General features: G+C 49.3%; 1 protein-coding gene across 4 annotated transcripts in view; it reads right to left on the bottom strand.

The window, feature by feature from the left end:
* Window positions 1-17,094, bottom strand: part of ODF2 (outer dense fiber of sperm tails 2) — a 34,194-nt gene that overhangs the window by 8,190 nt on the left and 8,910 nt on the right. For all 4 annotated transcript variants that reach the window (XM_030293399.1, XM_030293400.1, XM_030293402.2 and 1 more), the window contains 10 exons: window positions 14,486-14,656; window positions 13,421-13,581; window positions 12,519-12,648; window positions 11,803-11,934; window positions 7,622-7,693; window positions 6,009-6,080; window positions 5,771-5,887; window positions 4,937-5,122; window positions 4,408-4,517; window positions 2,709-2,844 (listed from right to left, as the gene is read on the bottom strand). In XM_030293399.1, the coding sequence (XP_030149259.1) occupies window positions 2,709-2,844; window positions 4,408-4,517; window positions 4,937-5,122; window positions 5,771-5,887; window positions 6,009-6,080; window positions 7,622-7,693; window positions 11,803-11,934; window positions 12,519-12,648; window positions 13,421-13,581; window positions 14,486-14,656 (1,287 nt within the window). The remainder of the gene's footprint in view (window positions 1-2,708; window positions 2,845-4,407; window positions 4,518-4,936; window positions 5,123-5,770; window positions 5,888-6,008; window positions 6,081-7,621; window positions 7,694-11,802; window positions 11,935-12,518; window positions 12,649-13,420; window positions 13,582-14,485; window positions 14,657-17,094) is intronic.

Below are 17,094 nucleotides of genomic sequence, written 5' to 3'. Positions count from 1 at the left end.
ATTAATACCTATTCTGTATGCTAGATGTCTTAGATACTGTACTCTTACAATAAAGTGAGCTAGAGCAAAGAAAACGTTGGGAAAATCATAAGGAAGAGAAAATACACGTATAGTCCTGAACTGTATTTATCCAAAAAAAAATCTGCATATAAGTGGACCCATGCAGTTCAAGGGTCAAGTGTAGATGCAAGTAAGCGACCCCTGTATTTTCTTGTTCTTATTACAAAAGCAATACATAATTGTTAAAGACTATGGAGGTAAGACCAAGGAAAACTAATTGTGCTGCATGATGATTGCACCAAGGGATGCCTTGGTTTATGGCTTTCTGTCAGTAGCTGAGTACTTTTTTTTTTTCCAGCAAGAATGGGATTATATTGTACTTACTGCTTTGCAACATGCTTTTGCAAGTAACAACGATGTTATACCTACTTCTCAAGTCAACAAATGTCCTCCTACAGCCTAAATGTTCACCTCAGTAGATGGAACAAAAGAAATCATTGTATCTCAATACAGTAAAACAATATGCAGTCACTGAAAGAGATAAAGCTAAAAAACAAAACAAAACAAAACAAAACCCAAACCTGACCTAAAAAGATATCCGTGAAGTATGGTTGAATGAGAAAAGCAGGCTGCAGAATAATGGGTATGTATGTGTTTGAATATCTATATTAGTATTGGGGGAAAACAACTGGAAAAATACCTATGTACAATTAAGGAAGAACAAGACTTCCGCGTCACATTTGTGCACTGTGTTAAACTTCCACTGTGAACTTTGTAATCATCATCTAAGACAACAGACTCCTAAAAACATTATTTTGAATGGCCACACTGTGTTACACTTCACAGACACACATACTGTAACCAACCCCCTAACCACTTGTTAGGCTTGGAGGCTGACTTTCATTTCCCCAGCAACCGCCCCTCCCCACCGAGTGGCTCCAGTGGGAAAGGCTGACGGTACCAAGTGTCCCCGAGGAGTCACGGAGCAATTCTTGCCTTTCACACATCCCTGACGGGAAGGTGAATTTGTACAACTGTCTTATTCTGTGGTGACTTCCACCAAAGCCGAATTTATGCTCACTATCTGATGACCTGGCAACTCTACCTCAAGGTAGAATTTAATTTACAAATTCTGGGTGGCTCAGTCGGTTAAGCATCCAACTTCGGCTCAGGTCACCATCTCACCGTTGGTGGTTTGAGCCCCGTATCAGGCTCTGTGCCTGATATCCGGCTCTCTCTGCCCCTCCCCTGCTCTTTGGCTCTGTCTCGCTCAAAACATGAATAAACGTTAAAAAAAAATTAAAAAAAAAATACACCAAACAGGTGCACCCAAAGGTACACGAAGATATCCACTGACAGTAGAATGGATAGATCTACTGTGGTGTGGTCGTGCAATGGCAGACCGGACAGCATTAAGAATGAGACCTGTCACACGGCACGGATTGCTCGCAACCATAATGCTGTATGAAAGCCAGGCACAAAATTCAAAACCAGGCTAGCTAACCTGTGGTGACTGAAGTCAGGATAACGGTCACCTTCCCAGGGGGGCTTATAAGCAGGTGAGGTCACTGGGGTGCTAATAAGGTTTGGGTCAAGGTGACTGATGGACAAAAATGTGTTCACTTCATGAAAATTCTAGAATGTGTGTACCTTGCCATATGTCATACTTCTTTTAAAATCAATCTGAACAAATAAACCAGTAAAAAAAAAAAAAAAAAAAAAAATTAATCTAGGGGTGCCTGGCTGGCTCAGTCGGTTAAGTATGTGACTCTCGATCTCAGGTTTGTGAGTTCAAGCCCCAAGTTGGGTGTAGAAATTACATAAAAATACGGGGTGCCTGGGTGACTCAGTCAGTTAAGCATCCCACTCTCGGTTTTGGCTCAGGTTATGAGCTCAGGTTTCGTGAGTTCGAGCCCCACATCGGGCTCTGTGCTGATGGCGCAGAGCCTGCTTGGGATTCTCTCTCTTCTTCCTCTCTCTCTGACCCTTCCCCACTCACTCTGTCTCTCTCTAAACAAATACACTTAAAAAAATTCTTTTAAAAAAGAAATTACATAAAAACAAAATATTTTAAAAAATAAATAAATAAGCCCACATGTCATTGTCCAGATCAATTAATAGGATCGAACCTGGCTCTGAAATATGAACCCTGGTTCAGGTGCCTCTCATCCCTGCTGTGCTGGGTGTATAGCAAGTGGTTAAAAGCCGAAACTCCAGAACGAGAATCGGCTTCAAATCCAAACTCCAACACTTCCAAGGGCAAAATCTGGGCAACAAACCTGACCCCTCTCGAAGCCTGCTGCTTTATTCTATAAAGCAGAGACGACCACCCTATTATCAGGAGGTTAAAGGGAGAGTGGATACACATGAAGGGGCCAGCAGCCCCCCAGGTGTCAGTGTCCTCCTCCGATGGCTGAGTGTGCGTGTTAAGTGTCTCACATGCATTGCCACATTCTCACCAGGCACCCTTTCCTCCTGCTAAGGAAACCTCGGGGACAAAGGATGAACCGTCTAACCCGGGGCCTGTACTAGCAAGAGGCGGTCAGGACTTGAATCCAGGCCCGACTCCGGCGCACGCCCTCCTAATCAGGCTCCTGCCTCCAGGCCCCCTGAAGAACCCCGGGTCATCCTTGGGGCCCCATCGAGAGTGCCCCACCAGCAGCGCCACTGTCCTCCACCCATGGTGCCAGCCTGCTCTCACGACAGACCTTCAGCCTCTCGTTCTCTAGCTTGAACGCGGAATACTCAGCAGTCTGCCGGTGTAGTCTCTCCACCAGGCTGTCCCGGTCTTCCCGCATCTTCTCCTCCAATGTTTGTTGTTGGTTTACAAGATCTGTCACCCGGCTGGGAGGTCGCAGAGTGAAAGCAGACAAAGAGAAGCAATTGCATGGGTTCTGAGGAGCCAGGTCTTTGTGTGGCATGGGCCCAAGGGTTCCTCCCCAGCCAGTCCCATCTCTGTGCCCTGTCTGCCACTGTGGCGTTCCCACGTACCCCACCTCTTCTGACAGCCTTCAGATTGGTCTCCCATTCCACCCCCTCCAAAAGCCTTCTGTGTCCTGATCCTCCCATGAGGCCAAGACACTCCCTAAAGACAAGAACCAGAGACGGGGTCGCTTCCCAGCTCTCCATGGCACCCCCTGGATCTCAGTCCAGCAGGTCTTAAAGTCAGGACAGAACTCCGAGCCTGGGTGGTCAGGGACACCCCCAGACATTACACTTCCTTGTTCGCAGGTGTGAACACTTGCGTAGCACGGGTGGGGACTGCAGTGAATGTATACGGCACGATGGGAGAGAAGCCAACTGCCCCTGCCCTCGCTCCCTCCCCCTTCCCCTCCATCACTCATCAGGGCTATAATCCAGTAACAGAGGACTGTGGCCTCACAGGAGCATTCGGGCTCACAGACCCAATACAGAACCTTTACACAGTATGTGCTCTCAGTAATGATCAATTACAGTTCATTCGGCAAATATTTGCTAAGCACAGACTAGGCCCAAGCAAACATATCCCGTTGTTTTACCCGGCAATCTCCTCCTCAGTCTTAAAAACCCAGTTCTGGGATGCCCGGGTGGCTCAGTTGGTCGTGTCCAACTTCAGCTCAGGTCATGATCTCACAGTTTGTGAGTTCGAGCCCCACACCAAGCTCTGTACTGACAGCTCGGATTCTGCTCTGGATTCTGTGTCTCCCTCTTTCTCTGCCCCTCCCATCCTCCCTCCCTCTCTCTTTCTCCCTCCCTCTCTCTCTCTCTCTCTCAAAAATAAATAAAAACATTAAAAAAATCCAAAAAACCCAGTTCAGACTTCCCTTTCTCAGGGCATCTCTTCCCCAATGCCTCTCATCTGTATCACGTGTCCTTCTACCTTCACTATCTGTAGATAATGAGTAGATGCTCAATAAATATTTTTCAAACGAACGAACACATGAATATAGGTGACACTGAGGACGTTTGAATGGGCACTGGTGCCTAGTGGCGAGAAAAGTGTGAGTTCAGTCCCCGGCAACTTTAGGCCATTTTGGCCTCCTACTCTGACCTTCTGAGGGCTGGGCAACACAGCTGCCGTTACTGGGCAGACGATAGAGAGAAGACATGATCCACCCACCCTCACCCCCCCACCCCCCGGCACAGGAATGAGGACACCAGTGTGCACGCCCAGTTCCCACGCTGTGCACACCGGGACCCAGCTCAGCCCGGGGACCGGCAACAGACTTAGCCCTGTGTGAGCAGAGAGTTCTGGCCCCTCCACGGCCCCCGCCTGGGCCGCCACACCTCAGCCCAGTGCGGCCCCTGACTGACGACACTACATGGCAGCCGCGAGGGCGCTGGGGTCCCCCTCAGGCTGCCAGGCTCCTTCCACCCGTCTGCCTGCTTCCCTCATCAGCCCATGCACCGTCGCCTAAACGCACGTACTCATTCAGGACGATAATTTCCAGCTCCAGGTCTCCCTTGTCTTTCACAACTTGATTGTAGCGGCTCCTCCATGATTCCAGAGTGGATAAAGCTTCAGCGACATAAAGATCCTGGCAACATGGGACAACAGGGCCCGTCAGCCTGGGGTCAGCGCTGAAGCCGAGGCAGCTGGGGGCTGGGCTCACCCTGGACGACTCTTCACCCCTGCAGTCCCTTTGCAGAGAGCACCCAGGGTGATTACGTGAGCCCAGCGGCAGCTTCTCGATTTCTAGCCGTCACATGCGCCCTACTCGCAAATCCTTCCTCAACCATCATTCCCACTCACAAAACTGACATAGGCTAAACCCCCCTCTAATCTCTCGTCTCCAGCCAGCCAGCCAGCCACCCCGCTTTCATCCTTTTACCCATTTACTCACCCACTGCCCCCCGCCCCCCCGCCCACCGGCTCATTCACCCTTCCACTATCACCATCCCTCTGCACCCCCACCACCTGCCGCCACCCCGGCCGCCCTCAGGGAAGGCCTGTCACCTTGTCGGCAAGTTGCACATGCAGCTGCTCAGCATATTCCTCACTCTTCTCAGCTCGTTCCTTCTGGGCTCGGATGGCCTTCTTTAAGGTTTCTTTGTCCCGGTCTCCCTTTTGCTTTAATTCCTTCAGTTGCTCCATGATGGCCTCCACTTCTGCCTTGTGCTGGTTCCCACTGCGCTCCAGGTTCTGGGAAGGAAGGGCCAGGAAGGGTCGGGGGAGTGGGCAGGGGGCAGGAAGAGACAAGAAAGGCAGAGATGGAGGGCAGAGACGAGGGAGGAAAGGGGACCAGAGAAGAGAGGGGATGGGGGACAGGGAAAAAGAAAATGGGTCACCAACTGCGTGGGGCCTTAGGGCTCTCTAAATGCAGGCCAGGGATGAGGGCCATTCCCAGCTCTCCGTGGCACCTCTCTGGGTCACTGAACCCATCGGGTCTTAATGTTAGGACAGAACTCTTCCTTCAGCTCCCAGTGCTGTGGTCAGAAGGATCTCTCACTCACTCAGCAGAGCTACAACCTCAGAGGGTCCCTAGCTCACACAGGCAAGCAGCAACTGAGACCGTTCCTTCCCCAGGGGTAGTTAAAAGACCCAAGGACCTAAGGGATTAAGTGACTGGCTCAGGGTCACGGCACCAAACCCGGTCACTCCTGGGAAGGGCACCCAAGGCCTCCGGGGTCCACTGCTCTTGCCACTGTCCCAGAGTCTCTCTGAACCAGAAGTGCCTTGGCAGCAAGTGCCCCATAAACCATTGAGGCAAAGCCTTACTGAGTGTGGCTCACCGCCCTGGGACTGCCATGTCCCGGCCCCTCCTTTCCCACCCGTGGGGCCAGCAGGTACCTTGATCTGCATGCACAGGCGACTGTTCTCTGCCTCTTTGCACCGGAGCTGGGCCTGCAAATGCCCCCGCATAGACTCCATGGATTTAGAAAGCTCGGACGCTGTCTTTGCTTGAGCCTTTGGAGAGAGAGAGAAAGTGGCAGAGCCAGCATTTGAACCCAGATTTCCAATTCCAGAGTGCATTCTCCCCACAAAACTCTACTGGCTCATAAGGAGGAGCAACTGTCAGGGATGGTACCTTCTCACATTGTATTTCCTGGAGAAGTTCTTCTACTTCCTTGTCCTTGTCTTGCAGTAGTAACAGCAGGCGCTGGAGAGAACACACACTGTCATGAGCTCCCTGGGAAGAGCAAGGGAGTCAGGCCCAGGGGGGACAGCCACTCCTGTGAGTGCCTGGGCAACAAGGCCCAAGATCCCGACTGTACCTGCCCATGTCCCAGAGACCCTGGCAGGAAGCATCCCATATCTGTATTGAACGTTCAAGACAAAAAATACGTATTGATCTTGCAATTTAAGATAAAGTAACGTTAGGGGCGCCTGGGTGGCTCAGTTGGTTAAGTGTCTGACTCTTGATTTCGGCTCAGATCATGATCTCACAGGTCGTGAGTTCAAGCCCCGTATCAGGCTCCATGCCAGGCATTCTTTCTCTCCCTTTCCCTTGGCTCCTCCCCTGCTCACGCTCTCTCTCTCAAAAAAATTTAATTAATTAAATTAAATTAAATAATATTAGTCATGGGAAACAATGAAAACAAAACAAAATGCTAAATTAGAATCCCCATAATCCCCCAGGCAAAGAGAACCACTGTTAAAACACATTAAGAAGTCTTGGGGTCTGACTGGCTCAGTTGCGCATCAGACCTCAGCTCAGGTCATGATCTCACGATTCGTGAGTTCGAGCCCCGCGTCGGGCTCTGTGCTGACAGCTCGGAGCCTGGAGCCTGCTTCTGATTCTGCGTCTCCCTCTCTCTCTCTCTGCCCCTCCCCTGCTCATGCTCTGTCTCTCTGTCTCTCAAAAATAATAAACATTAAAAAAAATTTGTTAAAAAAAAACACATTAAGAAGTCTTATGCAAAAATGTTCCTACAACATTTACCATAATGTGATTAAATCTTCTACACCTTTTGAAACAGCAAGTTAAAGTTTCAATTTACTGATGTATCATAATTTGGTTCCTGGGCTCTCAAGCTGGAGATGCAGATTTAGGCGTTATCCCCTTCATGCTGAATCCCCGACTGTCACCTTCGGAGAGGCCTCGGGGGCCGAGCGCCCAACCTTGGGAAAGGTGGCTTTCATCTTCCTTCTCCCTTGGGAGACTCGTGTGGGCATTAATACCTCAAATACTCCAAAAGGTCTTGGGAGTGAACATGGTGAATTTTTTGTGCAGGCCTGCCAGCAGTTTCCCGATTTATGTGACCACAGATCACTCCCTGCTTTTGTTTCTGGCACCCATTAACATCGTCGAGGAACTTAGGGTTCCATGGACCAGCCTTTGGAGCGTGCTTCCTTGGGAGAGATTCCCAGAACTGGAATTGTTGAACCAAAAAGACTACCTTTGGATGGCTTTTAATCCATAATGCAAATAAGGAAATTCAAGTAACAGACTGATGGTTAGTAACTCCATCAGCACGAGCAGCATCCCTCAGGTTGGGTGTTCAGCTTGGTGGTTTCAAGCTTCCAAGTGATCAACCAGACAAGCCCAGTGGAGCAGGCAAGGCAGGGGACATCAGCCCATTTTACAGATCAGGAAACGAAGACCCAAAGAAATGTCAGAGCGAGGCTGCCGTGTCCCTCCAGCCCCTCTGCGCACTGTCGCCTAAAACCCACTAGACCCGCCAGGGGGCGCTGTGTTACCGCTTTCTCTGAGTCCGCCTCCGCCAGCCTTTTGAGTAGTGCTCCTTGTTGCTCCATTAGCCTTTCGGAATCCTTCAAGGGAAGGCACACAGGTCATTAAGCAATGAACCCAGATGTCTACATCCTATGGATTCTTTCCCTTTTCCAAAACTTACATTTTCCGATTATAGGAATCATAAATAGATTGCAACCTCATTATAAAATAATCACCCTCATCCACCTCCAAACCCCACCCCATTGTTACTAGTTTGATGAGTGTCCTGCCTATCCTTTCTCTACGCATTTATATATAGCTACACCTAGAGAAATGTTATCTTTTGGGGGGTTGGGATGCGAAGGGATTTATGAGTGATTTGACCCAAATGATAGCATACTGTATTTTTATGCTACAACTTGGTTTTTTATAAAGAGCTTGAGGGATGCCTGGCTGGCTCAGTGGGTGGGGTGTGCAACTCAATCTTGGGATTGTGAATCTGAGCCCCATGTTGGGTGTAGAGATTATTTAAAAATTTAAAAATCTTAAAAAAAAAAAAACAACCAACAGCTTTATTGAGCTGAAAATTCAGATACCATACCCCTTTAAAAAGCACAATTTAGGGGCACAATTTAGGGGCTCAATCAGTTAAGCTTCCAACTCAGGTCATGATCTCATGATTTGTGGGTTCGAGCCCCGCATCAGGCTCTGTGCTGATAGCTCAAAGCCTGGGGCCTGCTTCAGATTCTGTGTTTCCCTCTCCCTCTGTTCCTCTCCTGCTTGAGCTCTCTCTCTTTTCTCGCAAAAGTAAATAAACATTTTTAAATAAATAAATAAAATGCACAATTCAATGTTTTTTGCACTTTCCATTATTAATTTTTTAAATTGTGGTAACATATCGCTAACATAAACCATGCCATTTTACATTTGGTTAAGTGTAAAATCCAGTGGCATATATAGTATATCCAAATATCGTGCAACCACCACAACTCTCTAGTTCCAGAACATTTCCATCATCCCAAAGACCCCCTGCAGCCACTAATCGGCCTTCTTTCTCCAACAGGCCACTGCATTTTTAACCTCTCCCCTTGCACAGCCTCTGGGCAAGGAAGCTGTTCCCAGGTTGCATAAATGCAAACACTGTAGCAATGTACTGTGCTGGGCCAGACATGTACAAAGTGTCTCTCTCTAGGGTGGAGACAGGCGGCATGCCTGGGCCAGAAGGTCTGTGATCTGAGGCAGCTGAAATGACCTACAAAATGCCTGCACGGATTTGCATGGCCACGGGCAGGAGGAGGGCCCTGGGTGGCGGCCAGTCTTTCCAGCAGACTCCTGCTGCTTTAGCTTGCATTTCCCCCATCACTCATAAGTTTATCAGCCACTGAGCTCCCTCTTCTTCCCCAACTGCCTGCTCACACCCTTGCCCATCTCTCCCAAACAGGCCGTGTCTGAGAACCATCTCTACTCTTCCATAGAAGGGGGCCCGGCTCGCCTTCCCTTTTCCTCTCAGGCTCACAGGTCCCCTTCACAAGCCATGGCAGGGCTGGGAGTGGAGAGAGGCCAGCATCATGGTTTCTCCAGCAACAGGAAGAGGCAAAGAACACGGGATGAAAGTTAAGGCCTGCAGCTCCTCTCACTGTCCTTTACGCCGTGTCCTCCGAGCCTCCAGGGGGACACTACACAAACGAACACACAACTCTCACCAAATCCCCCATTCTAAGGAGCCATGAACTATGACCACCCCCATTTTAGAGAGGAGGAGATCGAGGCTGGGAGAAGCGAGGTGAGCTGCACGACATCACACAGCTGGAAATGGCAGTGGTGGGCCCTAAGCCAACCGACCCCACAGCCAGAGCAAACTCTCATCCACTGAGCATCCCAAGGAAGCACAGAGATGGGGGGTACCGTCCCAAGAGCCACAGGGGCAGGGGGAGAGGAGAGCCCAGACTGAACAGAGAGTAGCCGCTGTGGGTGGGAGTCCAGATTAGCTGACCCTTCATCTCCAACGGGAAATTCTGGGATTCTAGGACAGTAGAAGCTAAGGGGTCAAAAAGGAGACAAACTGAGTAGGAAGAGGTTTGTCTGGAGGCCCCAGTCCCAGGACAAACAGCAGCAGCCCTTACCACACCAAACAGCTATCACGTGCCAGGCAGTATGCCAATCCCCCATCCATGTCCTCACGTGATACCACGTGGAAGATGCTATTCCCATTTCGCAGGTGGGAAAACTGAGGCCCAGAGAGGTTAAAAATTGTCCAGCCAGGTTGGTTCAGTTGGTTAAGCCTCCAACTCTTGACCTCAGCTCAGGTCATGATCTCACGGTTTGAGAGTTCAAGCCCTCTGTCAGACTCTGCGCTGACAGCACAGAGCCTGCTTGGAATTCTGCCTCTCCCTCCCTCTGCCCCTCCCTCCCCCTCTCTCTTTCTGTGTCTCCTCTCTCTCAAAATTAAAAAAAAAAAAAAAGCAGTTAAAAAAATTGCCCACCCAAGCATATTGAGCCAGACATTAAACAGGTATTAACTATTTTAAGAGAGTAATTTAGCTATAACTAATAAAACCGATAGAAATATATTCTAGAAACTCTCAAATACACCAGGATAGCATACATGAATGCCCCAAATAACAGTGCTTATTTAATAGCAAACAACTGAAAATACACCTCCATCAACAGAAGAAAGGATAAGTTGTGGAGTAGTCATAAAATGGAATATAGTGAAAATTAACTATCTTAGGTCTCAGGGACAAAACCGGATGAATCTTATAAAAATATTGAGTGAAGGGGTGCCTAGGTGGCTCAGTTGGTTAAGCGTCCAACTCTTGATTTTGGCTCAGGTCATGATCTCATGGTTCGTGAGTTCAAGCCCCACATCGGGCTCTGGGCTGACCGTGCAGAGCCTGCTTGGGATTCCCTCTCTCCCTCTCTCTGCCCCTCCCCCATTCTCTCGCACATGCGCGCGCGCGCGCGCGCTCGCGCGCGCTCTCTCTCTCTCTCTCTCTCTCTCTCCCCCCCCCTCAAAAATAAATAACATTAAAAAAATATTTTTTGAGTGAAAAAAGCAACTCAGAAGAACACATATGGAACAATATCATTTATGTAAGGTTTGAAAACATGCAAAACAATACTATATGTTGCTCAGATATATATGTAAGTGATAAAAAACTATCAGAATGGAGAGAAAGGATCCCTCTGATAAGCTTATCATCAAAGGAGACATTTAATGACTCGGACAAGATTTCGTTTGGAAGCCTGGTCTGTGAGCACACTGCTTATATTCCTTATTTTACATACTCACTGGGGGGCACCTGGCTGGCTCAATCAGTAAAACAACAACTCTTGATCTTGGGGTTGTGAGATCAAGCCTCCCATTGAGTGTGGAGCCTACCTTGAAACTAAATAAACAGGGATGCCTGGGTGGCTCAGTCGGTTAAGCATCGGCTTAGGTCTCATGATCTAACTTCAGCTCAGGTCATGATCTCACAGTTAGTGAGTTCAAGCCCCACATCAGGCTCTGTGCTGACAGCTCAGAGCCTGGAGCCTGCTTTGAATTCTGTGTCTCCCCTCCTCTCTGTCTGTCCCCCGCTCATGCTCTGTCTCTCTCTCAAACATAAACATTAAAAATTTTTAAATTAAAAAAATTAAATAAAAATTTTAAAAATAAACACATAATGAATTAAATTAAATACTAATTTTTAAAAAATAAAACAAGAAGTTCACAATGCTAAACATAAAATAAAATATAAAATAAAATAAAATAAAATAAAATAAAATAAAATAAAATAAAATAAAATAAAACAAAACAAAACAAAACAAAAGACACTATGGTCTCTTTGATTTGAACCAAACAGGAAGATGGCTGTTTTTGCCATCAGTCTTTCCAGAATCATTTGCTAATATAGAATATCTTTCAGAGACCATTTTTGAAGAAAAGTGCAGCCCTACCGTTGGTACTAATCATTACCCGTCCTCCATTTAACCAGGGGCCGAGCCCATCCCGGACTCCTCAGGTCCTTCCTGAGCCACCAGGTCCAGCTTTGACAACCAAGGCAGCACCCGTCAACCGGGGTGCCCAGCACTTCACGTGAACGTCTCGTCAGGTCAGGCCAGGCACTGATAGTACGTTCATTTCCCAGACGAGGAACAGGGCGGGAAGGAGGCTCGGAGCAGATGGGCCCTTGGTGCCACGGGGTGCGGCTGAGTCCAAGCTCACCTCTTTGCAGTGCTGTTCCCTCAGCAGGTCTCGGAGGGTGCGGTTGGTCTCCTCAAACGTGCTCAGCTTCTGCAGGAGAAGTTCCTTCTGCCTCGTCAGGGTGTTGATGTCCGTGCAGGTCATTTGTTTCTCCTGGAAGACAGCAGGCAGTCTTACACGGTGCCAGGGGAGAAGGGAGGAGCCAGGCCCCTTTTAAGAGGTGCTGGTGCCAGGAAGCCCAGGTGAGAAGCCCAGCGCTGTGTACAGGGCCGGAGCGGTCAAGGGCAGGCTTCCCAGAGGAGGTGGGCCTGCAAGGATGGGGCAGGAGCTGAGAACGACAAGGGACAAGGGCCGGGGCGCCCAGCATGGGCAAGTGCAGTTAAGGCAGGCTTCCTGGAAGAAGTGGAGGAGGAGGACGACACCTGGTGGCCGACACTCGCAGGAATCAAACTGTGGCTGACACTTGCAGGAATCAGACTTAGGCCTTGACTCACTGTGATCCCAGGAGACCCATGATGAGGTCAACTCAGAGCCCCTGGCCACCAGAGGTCATCCTCGGGGATCAGGCCCCAGAAGTAAGAGTGGGGGTGGGGCTCGAGGAGTCCAGTGTGCCCTCCCCTGGCCTGGAGATGTCATAAAGTCAGCCTGATGACTGCGTACAGACCCCTCCCCGGCTTGCAGCTTGCCCCTTTCTGGGCCCAGTCCCAGGGCTGAGTGGTTCTCTGCCTGCCACCTACTGTCTTCAGCTTCCCGATGGTGTCCTTCAAGGCCATGACTTGCTTGGCAGCAGCAGCCCCATCCATTTCAGCCTCTACCAACTTGGACATGAGGCACTCCTTCTCCTGCTGGAGGTGTTTCTTCTGAAGCCTGGGGCCAGAGAGAATAGGGCTCTGTGAGCCCTCCCAGGCCGCGGCCCACCCGGAGCTCTGGGCTCGCCTCACAATGCCCTGCGAGGCTCATCTCCTGGCCAGGGGACAGTGGGGGAGGGGGAGGGATGGCCCCTGGGAGGCCACCTGGGGCCCACAGCAGCGCCTTCACATCAGGTGACGTTATGGCATCTGTGGCCCTGCTTGCCTCTTGGTCATTAGCATCATCTCTGTCCCTGGCCATTGCCACAGCCTCGAAACCACCACCATCAGATCCGCTTCTGAGCCTCCCATCCACTCTTCACACCGGAGCCAAGCCTGGCTGCACCGCGCCCTGCTTTGAACACCCCTCCACGGCCGCTCAATGGAAACCCCTTCAAGCGACCACTAAGAGCGGCCCCTGCCAACCTCCACGGTGCCCCTTGCCCTCTGCCCGCCCCCTCTCCTCCTTCCTGCCTGCCTTCCATTTCTCAGTTGCAAACTCCTCCCTGGGGGCTTTCACTCGAGACCCAGCATCCTTTCTTCCCCAGCACCTACTGCCCACCTCCCCTAACTACTCTGCAGGACTCTCCCTAAATGTTGCTTTTTCCGGAAAGGCTTCCGCTGCACTCTATGGGGGTCCTCCTCTCCCCTCACAGCGTGAACCACGGGCGCCATAGGGTAGCTAGCCGTGTGACTGCCGGACAGCCGTAAGCCTGGGTATGCTGTGACCCGGGGGCAGTGCCCGGGCCCGCCTGGCGGGAGGAGCACACTTTGGGGCAGGGCCGCCTTACATGGTGAAGTCCTTCTCCTCCTTGATGCGCTCAATATTGTGCCTCAGCACCGTGTTCTCGTGCTCCGTCTCGGCCAGCTCATGGGCCACCTCCTCCAGCTCCTCCTTCCGCTCCTCCAGGAACCTTTTGGCCATCTGGCGCTCACCTTTCTGCATCTTGACCTGTGCAGGGGCACGCAGGCAGGGGCCACTGAGGGGAGGTTCCTCCTCCGCACATCGCCAGGCCCATCACTTTGGACCAGAGAAGGGCGCCTCCGATTGACAGACACATAGGTCACTTAGGTCCACTTGGCTGCAACCTCAGTTAATCATCACACAGACTCTCTGGGCGGACGCTACTCATCTCGTTTCCTCATGACAGAGAAAACCGAGTACACAGAGCCTAAGTGACTTGCTGGTTGGGGACAGGGCCAGGATACAGACCGTGGTTCGGCTGGCACACCACAGGAGAGATGTCACAAAAAGGCCCACGCGCTGCGGGCTGTGGAGGAAGGGCTTGCCAGGCGGCCAGCCCCAGGTTCCCCAGGAGGGCCCATGGGCCCCAAGTGCAGGGTGGGGGATTAAAGACACAGGCCACTTTAGCACTCAAGACCCGAACTTCAGGCCAGCTCCGCCACCCTCCCGGTTGGGGGCCAGGGACTCCCAGGTCGTTTCCAATTAAGGGCATGGCCCACCAACTGAGGACAAACTTCCTTCACCTCTTTGGGGCTTTGTTCTTTTTTAAAACTTTTGTGTCAACTGGGAAACAGAGGTCTCAGCGTCCCAGTCACTTCGTCTCCAAAACGGGGACAATAACACCACCGGCTTCATTTACTGTTGGGCCAGATCAAACCAGGGCTTCCGTACAGAGCACCAGGAGGGTCAGGGCCAGGCCTGGGATAAGCGCTTGATGGAGAGGGGTCCCAGGTTGCCCCGGCTACCTCCCCAGAGGCATCTAATGCCCTGGGGCAGCCTGCTGGGAAGGGCAGGAGGCCTGCGGGCAGGCAGCCTGAAGGAAGCGGTCACCAGGACCCACTGTCCTTCACACCCTCAGGCCAACAGCTATTTTACCCCCTACCTCCCTCACCTCAGACTTGAGACAACCGACCGCGTTCATTAGACTGTCAATCTTCTTATCATAACAGTTCATTTTACAGTGACCCGAGTCGTCATCTTCTGTAGAGAGGTCACTTAACCGCATCACCGAGACCAGCTTTTCTGAAGATGGTGGCGTGATCTCCAGGCAATGAGGCGGATTCTGATGCAGAGGAGGGAGAGACACGTGAACTCATAAGGCAAAGCCACAGCCATCAGCTCCAGAGCCACCTGTTTGTCCAGGGGAGGCAGGAAGGGCTAAAATGCCGAGGGCCGACCACAGGGACCTCAGAACGGAGAGCACACCGCGCCTTCTCGATGGAACATTACCTACCCCTGTTTACGTGATGTTTCTGAAGATTTTCTACCAAGAAATAAGCCTGTGTTACAATGTCAAGTTTAAAATAAAGGATAGAACAAACTGACAAAAATAGTCACAATACCCAAGATGGCAAAAGTTTGGGGCGATAGATGTTTTCATATACCAAAGGCAGAAGTGAAGTATGTCAAAAGCCTTTTAAATGAATATGAATGCATGACAGTGGACAGTTGCAGGTACCCCACATCTGCTATAAAAGGTACTTTAGGGACGAGTGGGTAAATGTGATGTGGACCAGATATATGATAAGAAGAAATAAAGTTTTTAGGACTAATCATTGTTATTTTGGTTACGCAAAAAAAAAAAAAAAAAAAAAATAGAAACACATACTGAATACTTGAGGGGTAGAATGGTATGATGTCTGGAAATATTTAAATACATCAGCATAAAAACATATTTTTTAAACAAAATGCAAGTGCCCCGCTGAAAAGATTATGTCGAGCTGCATGACTCTTTGCTGGTAAGATTCCAGGAAGAAAGACATTATAATCTGGGAGCCAGGGTTTCCATGGGTTTTGATATGTTCAACTTGATTCAGTCTCCAGGTTTATTCTGGTGCATTAAGTACTTGCTATTTCTTATTATTTGTTCAGTTCTGTGCTCCTTTTGAGCTCAAGTGCCAGATATCAGGAATAAAAGTATTCAATACTGAGTATAACTCAGGGCGCCTGGGTGCTTAGTTGGTTAAGCGTCATGATTTTGGCTCAGGTCGTGATCTCACGGTTCATGAGACTGAGCTCCACATGAGCACAGAACCTACTTAGGATTCTTTCTCTCCCTCTCTTGGGCCACCCCTCCCTCAAGCACATGCTCTCTCTCTCACTCTCTCTCAAAAATAAAATAAAAGTTTAAAAATGAAAAAAATAAGAGTATGACTCTAATACCAGACAAGTAGGACTTTCAGGGTACAATTTTAAAAATGCATGTGGGGGCGCCTGGGTGGCTTGGTCGGTTAAGTGTCCGACTTCGGCTCGGGTCATGATCTCGCGGTTCGTGGGTCTGAGCCCCGCGTCGGACTCTGTGCTGACAGCTCAGAACCTGGAGCCTGTTTCGGATTCTGTGTCTCCCTCTCTCTCTGACCCTCCCCCGTTCATGCTCTGTCTCTCTCTGTCTCAAAAATAAATAAACGTTAAAAAAAAAAAATGCATGTGCCCTTTGTCCCAGAAATTCTATTTCTAGGGACTTATCAAGAATGTCTAAGAATGTGAATCAATAGTTAATATCAAGGCAAGGATAAAGATAAATGTATGACAAGATAGTATTGGTTAAATACATCGTGGTACAAATATACCCACAATGGAATACTGTCTTTAAAAAAAAAAAAAAAAAAAAAAAGCAAGATACAATATAAATACAATCAAAGTGTGTTCAAAAAGAATACATTAAGTAATCCCATTATTACAAAAATCAAAACAAGGAGTCTCTTCGTAAGAAAAGATCAGGAAGGCTTCCACCTAGAAGTTCCAAGGCGGTCAGGCACCTGTGTGGTTAAGTCAGTTAAGTGTCTGACTTTGGCTCAGGTCGTGACCGCTGGGTCCATGAGTTCAAGCCCTGTATCAGCCACGCATTGGGCTCCCTGCTGTCAGCACAGAACCAGCTTCGGCTTTGGATCCTCTGCCCCCTCTCTCTACCCCTCCCCTGCTGTGCTTGCATTTGCTCTCTCCCTCAAAAAAAAAAAAAAAAAAAAAAAAAAAAAAGTTCCAGAGGTCTTCTCAGAGTGTTGGGATCACAGGTGTTTTTTCAACTTTCTTTCTTGTGCTGGTTTGGATTTTCTAATTTTTCAACAGTGACTGCACATTGCTTTTTTAAGAAAAAAAAGTTGGCAATATTTAAAAGGAGGGTAATACGGGGAGCCTGGGTAGCTCAGTCAGTTGGGCATTAGACTTTGGCTCAGGTCATGATCTCATGGTCTGTGAGTTTGAGCCCCATGTCGGGCTCTGTGCTGACAGCTTAGCGCCTGGAGCCTGCTTCAGATTCTGTGTCTCCCTCTTCCTCTGCCCCTCCCCCACTGTGCTCTCTGTCTGTCTCTCTCTCTCTCTCAAAAATGAATAAATGTTAAAAAAGTTTTTTACAAATAAAATAAAAAATAAAAGGAGGGTAATAGGACAATATATAGTATGATAACAATGGTATTTTAAAACCCAAAAGTATGCATCGGAAAAAGTGTGACAGTAAATGTACCAAAATATTAGCAGTTTCAGGAGGGTGGTTCCCCACAGGGG

Source organism: Lynx canadensis, chromosome D4 (genome assembly GCF_007474595.2).
Source record: "Lynx canadensis isolate LIC74 chromosome D4, mLynCan4.pri.v2, whole genome shotgun sequence".
Classification (NCBI taxonomy): domain Eukaryota; kingdom Metazoa; phylum Chordata; class Mammalia; order Carnivora; family Felidae; genus Lynx; species Lynx canadensis.
This window is presented reverse-complemented; position numbering and strand designations above follow the sequence as displayed.